Here is a 5,852-nt window from a genome sequence, read left to right as displayed (position 1 = left end):
CCGTAAAATGCTTATATTTCTTACGTCATCTTTCCATGACGTCGGGTACCTCATTCATAAGAACGCATATGACGTGGGAGTACAAACAGAATTGCCCTGGCAATATATTCATATTTTACCACATGCGTACCCAAAGCGTTTCAAGAACGTTAATTTTAAGTTATAACTATCGCATCGAAATCTATTTTTAAATGTTATTAGACATTTTATCTATTAAATTTTATACTAATAGATTTTAATTTGTTTTAAATGTCTGAGATACTTAGGTATATCACATTCGCCAAAATAACGTTACCTTAAACAAAAAACAAATGGAGATTATTTACAGATCAATTTTATTTTTATTTCAGAGGCTGCACATCACATTACGTTTAGTGATTTTTGTCATCTACGTGCCATCAGTTATTCATGGTGGCATGCCTCCTCCTTCTCCTCCTCCTACTCCTCCTTCTACCTCTGCTCTTTACACAGATTCAACTACGAATCCTCCTACAACTACTACTCCTACTCCTGTTCCTAATATTGCTCCAAAACCTACTCCTAACAGGGTTTGCACTGGACCAAAACAAATACACATAGAGGAGTTGGTTGAAGCAAGACGTTCCGGCAGATATCCAACGTAAGTACATTTAGCATTGTTAAAACAAGTAAACACTTCACCAAAACAAAAGTTGTGAATTCTATCAGGTTGCTAGCATCTAAGCGTTTTTTCAAGATGGCAAAAATTAAATAAAGACGTTATTTTATAGAAATGGAGTTGTAGTGTTCTAGGGTGTGGTCCCAATATTTAAATTCTGTATTTGAACGAATCATAATATGTGTGGAAAAAGGTTAACTACATGGATTTAGTAAATATAAAGTAGACAACCAGCAATTTCAAAATCACATTTAGCAGAAACTGAATATTTAACAGCACCATGCAACCTTACTACTAAGCATGAGTAAATTGAGGTGATTCTGGAAAGATAAAAAATGATAAGTCATTGTATGAACAACTATGAGTTTCATTTGATTATGTTATACCATGTATACCGAGAAAAGCAGGGCGGATTTGTGTTGTTATTCTAACAAATGGATCATAGCCATATGTAACACATATATATAGAATCATATTCAAAACAGTGTGGTCCTGGCCATTGATTGACGACCTAAATTATCCTATTGACTGGGACAGATTAGGTGAACGTTTGTCTGTAACGACCATTGCTCACTTCTTACTTATTATAGAATTTAAACTGTGGGGTCACCAAAGGTTAACACCTTTAATAATAAAATAATTCGAAAAATTATTCAGGAATAACCTTTATGTTTTGATTTATATTATTAATACAAATCAACACATCGTATTATTCCGGATTCGTTTTTCGAATTGCTTAATTTAGGTGTTGAGAACCTTTGGTGACCCCACAGATTCAGTGTCTTTAACAAGTACATAGTGAGCAGTGATTGTTACCGACAAACGTTCACCTAATCTGTCCCAGTCAATTGGGATAATTTAGGTCGTCAATCAATGGCCAGGACCACACTGTTTTGAATATGATTTTATATATATCCTTAAACAATCACTTAAGAAATAATGAAATGTAAGAAATGTTAGAATATATTACATATGACCCAATATTATAAGAAGGACTTGTTCCCGAATACCTTGTAAACAACATAAGGCATTCGCCAATTAATGAAAACACAAATATATCATAGACAGTTTAAACAAATCACCAACCCGAATAAACGACTTAAAATCAATTTTCTACTGCTAAAACAGATAAAATTTGTGTTAAACTGTATCTCAAGAAGAAAAACTAGCATCACCTCGCATTCGAAAAAAACCCGATCCTTTTTCATTTATTTTGACTAAACTATAATTCCCTAACAAAAGAGAGACGACGGATACCAAAGGGAGAGTCAAGCTCATAGATAGAAAATAAATTGAAAACGCCAATAAAAAGACAAATAGACAAATAATAGTACTGAAGGCACAACATAGAAAACAAAAGACTAAGCAACACGAACCCCAACAAAAACTGGGGGTGATCTTAGGTGCTCCGGAAGGGTAAGCAGATCCTGCTCCACATGTGGCAGCTGTCAGGTTGTTTAATAACTGTACATGCATGTATTTTCAGTGCATCTATAAGAAGAGCTATATTTAAGTCCCGAAGAAGGAACAGACACGATCTTCATTTTGCTAGAGGTCATGGACACGGTTTTTGTGAAACATACAGACACAAGTAAGTGTTTACAAATTTTATACACCAGCCCAGAAGTCAGCACTTCGATGTTGACATGAATATCATTTATATGGTGGTTTTTATAAATTTTCTGTTTCAAGACTTTGAGTTTTTTGAAAAAAAACAAAGGATTTTCTTATCCCAGGAATAGATCACCTTAGCTTTCTTTGGCAACACTTTTAGATTTTTTTGGTTCTTAATGCTCTTCAACTTTATACTTGTTTGGCTTTATAACTATTTTGATCTGAGCGTCACTAATGAGTCTTCTGTAGACGAAACGCGCGTCTGGCGTAAATATAAAATGACATTCCTGGTATCTATGATGAGTTTATTTTATAGCACATACGTTCACAAAAAAGCAATACCAGTTAGTATAAAGCAATTATGAACTACAAAGAAACGTATGTCTTTTTGTGAATCAAAATCTCCGATTTGCCAATAAAGAATCTTTTAAATTTTCAATCATTTCCTTTGAAAATAATTTCGATCCAGAATTTGAATATGACAGTGAAACGATCAACTAAAATAAAGAAGTTCAATACAAATTTACACCGGTGCGTGAACATTTCATTTTCATTCAATGATGGAATATTAGGTTTTGCATATACGTATGTACATACAAAACTTCATCTGATTATGAACTTATAAAACAGAAGATGTGGTATGATTGCCAATGAGACAACTATTCACAAAAGACCAAAATAAAACAAACATTAACAATTATAGGTCACCGTACGGCCTTCAACAATGAGCAAAGCCCATACCGCATATAGTCAACTATAAAAGGCCCCGATAAGACAATGTAACACAATTCAAACGAGAAAACTAACGGCCTTATTTATGTAAAAAAATTAACGAAAAACAAATATGTAACACATAAACAAACGACAACCACTGAATTACAGGCTCCTGACTTGGGACAGGCACATACATAAATAATGTGGCGGGGTTAAACATGTTAGCGGGATCCCAACCCTCCCATAACCTGGGACAGTGGTATAACAGTACAACATAAGAACGAACTATAAAAATCAGTAGAAAAAGGCTTAACTCATCAGATAGACAAAAAATACAAGTGGACGTGGCCGGGTACTTATACATCCCGACACAAAATCAATAGATCTGAGAGTACTCGCAGTTATCAGACAGCTAGTTCAAAGCCATTAACAACTAATAAAAAAGCATGCCTCTAAGATTACCTATTTTATGAAAATCTTCTACTTTAAATGTTTAAGTACACAGAATATGAAAATATCAATACGTATTTTGTAACCAGTTTTGTTCAGAATTTACAAAGTGAAACTGGTATTCCAATGTACATGTATATACTTTCTAGTCATTGTCGTGTGCTCAGTTTGTTTGTGTTTTTCTTTTTTCTTTGTTATAGTGAGCACTGATTGTTCGTTTAATTCTTTGTTTTGTCTTCCGAAAGCGCTGTAAATCTAAATTTCATAAAACGTTTACTGCCGCATAATGTATGTTATAGTATCATCTGTTATTTTAAATATATAATCTATAACTAAGGAAAATGATACTTTAAGCAGTCAATTTTAACATTGAGAATGGAAATGCGGAATGTGTCAAAGAAACAACAACCCGACCATAGAACAGACAAATTATCCGTATTTGGCACAACATTTTTGTAATTGTAGGTCCTCAATGCTCTTCAACTTCGTACATGTTTGACGATACAACTATTTTGATCTGAGCGTCACTGACGAGTCTTTTGTAGACGTAACGCACGTCTGGCGTACTTAATTATAATCCTGGTACCTTTGATAACTATTTCCACTGGGTGGATGTCAATTCTGGTGGACGTTTGGTCCCCGAGGGTATCACCAGCCCAGTAGTCCCACTTCGGTGTTGACTTGAATATCAATAATGTGGTCATTTTTTTTAATTTCCTGCTAACAAAACTTTGAGTTTTTCGAAAAACTAAGGATTTTCTTATCCCAGGCATAGATTACCTTAGCCGTATTTGGCACAACATTTTTGAAATTTTAGGTCCTCAATACTTTTCAACTTCGTACACATTTGACGATACAACTATGTTGATCTGAGCGTCACTGACGAGTCATTTGTAGACGAAACGCGCGTCTGGCGAACTAAATTATAATCCTGGTACCTTTGATAATTATTTACACAACTGGGTCGATCCCAATGCTGGTGGACGTTTGGTCCCCGAGAGTATCACCAGCCCAGTAGTCTCACTTCGGTGTTGACATGAATATCAATACTGTGGTCATTGTTATAAATTTTCTGCTAGCAAAACTTTGAAATGTTCGAAAAAATAAGGATTTTCTTATCCCAGGCAAGATTACCTTAGCCAAACTAAATTTCAAATTGTACATAAGAAACTAAAAGTAAAAATAATACAAGACTTAAAAAGGCTAGAGGCTCCTGAATTGGGACAGGCGCTGAAATGCGGCCGGGTCAAACATGTTTAAGCGATCTCAATCCTCCCCATATACATCAAACCAATGTAGAAAAGTTAACGCATAACAATAGGCACATATTTAGTTCATTTAATACAATTGTATCTTTTTAGAACTGCTGATGTAAAACCTGTTGACAAATCATCTGTTTCACCTAGACCTGTTCCTTTCTGGCTTGATACGTGCCCAAAATACACAAAGTACTTTTACTTTCCAAAAACCATCGTATACAAAGGACAAACATGCTGGATGCTTTCTCCATGGTATCGTCTACGTTGTCCCTACACTGCCTGCACGTGAGTAATATTCATGAAAGTTGTGTGATTGTTGTTAAAAATTACTTTTTTACTGCTACAGAAAAACCACGCACAGTTCAATTCAGTATGTTCTATTTAAACGCATGGCATAAGGTTAAATATGAGAAGTTGCTTTTCAAAAAAAGATTTGAAACGCGTGACTAATGTTCAGAATGCTAATGATGTCATGTATTGAATTAAAATTTATGAATTAAAATGGAATCATTTCCGAATACAGTATGTGTTAGTGTTCATTTCTTTGTTGCATCATACATAATTCGGCATTTATAATTTGATTTGCAAGAAATCATATATATATATATCATTTAATCCGGTATCAGAAATATGGGTGGTTTTACTGTTCTCGAAAAAGCTTCCATTTGACACGATACATATATTTTTATAGATCTAGGGGTTGTCAAGGAGTAAAGGAAGCATATTCAGGAATCACTGCCTGCAGACAGAGTACATGGAGGTCATATTATTATTATATTTGGTGCTCAAGGTCCGGTTTAGTGCGAAGACGTATCCGATTGCCGCAATGTTGTTCATGTATGCGACTGAGATGCCCTTAGTTCCAAGCAATGGCTACTCCGCTATAAACACCAACAGACAGATATCTTTCAAATATAGTGTGGATTAAATTTAACATAATGGTATTGATTAATATGCTTGTTGTTTTTATTTAATCTATAATTTCCAGAGTGAACATTACAAACTGAAAACATTCAACCATTCCACGACTGTTTAAAAACAGATAGATAACTCCAGAATTCTCAACGAAAGTTCATTTATCTTCAACCAATTGTGTAGTTTTTGATTGGTATACCTCCCTATCAGGTTTTGTTTTACAATTTTTTATTCGCCATGGCTTAGTAGTCTCAGAGATTCGC

The 5,852-nt window shown here is 34.5% G+C and overlaps 1 protein-coding gene across 1 annotated transcript; it reads left to right on the top strand.

Annotated features, from left to right (window-relative positions):
* Positions 1 to 355: 355 nt before the first annotated feature.
* Positions 356 to 5,592, top strand: LOC134683866 (uncharacterized). Its single transcript, XM_063543173.1, has 4 exons — positions 356 to 619; positions 2,124 to 2,228; positions 4,777 to 4,959; positions 5,366 to 5,592. Exons 1-4 carry the CDS (start codon positions 417 to 419, stop codon positions 5,532 to 5,534), a joined length of 660 nt encoding a protein of 219 aa, XP_063399243.1. The 5' UTR covers positions 356 to 416; the 3' UTR covers positions 5,535 to 5,592.
* The last annotated feature ends 260 nt before the right edge of the window (positions 5,593 to 5,852 follow it).

This window comes from Mytilus trossulus, chromosome 9, assembly GCF_036588685.1.
Source record: "Mytilus trossulus isolate FHL-02 chromosome 9, PNRI_Mtr1.1.1.hap1, whole genome shotgun sequence".
Taxonomy (NCBI): domain Eukaryota; kingdom Metazoa; phylum Mollusca; class Bivalvia; order Mytilida; family Mytilidae; genus Mytilus; species Mytilus trossulus.
This window is presented reverse-complemented; position numbering and strand designations above follow the sequence as displayed.

Bases quoted from the DNA above. Each gene is read 5' to 3' on its own strand.
- LOC134683866 (XM_063543173.1), top strand. From the start codon at position 417: ATGCCTCCTCCTTCTCCTCCTCCTACTCCTCCTTCTACCTCTGCTCTT. The intron at 620-2,123 runs GTAAGTACATTT...ATGTATTTTCAG, and splicing joins CGTTCCGGCAGATATCCAAC to TGCATCTATAAGAAGAGCTA. The intron at 4,960-5,365 runs GTGAGTAATATT...ATATTTTTATAG, and splicing joins TGTCCCTACACTGCCTGCAC to ATCTAGGGGTTGTCAAGGAG.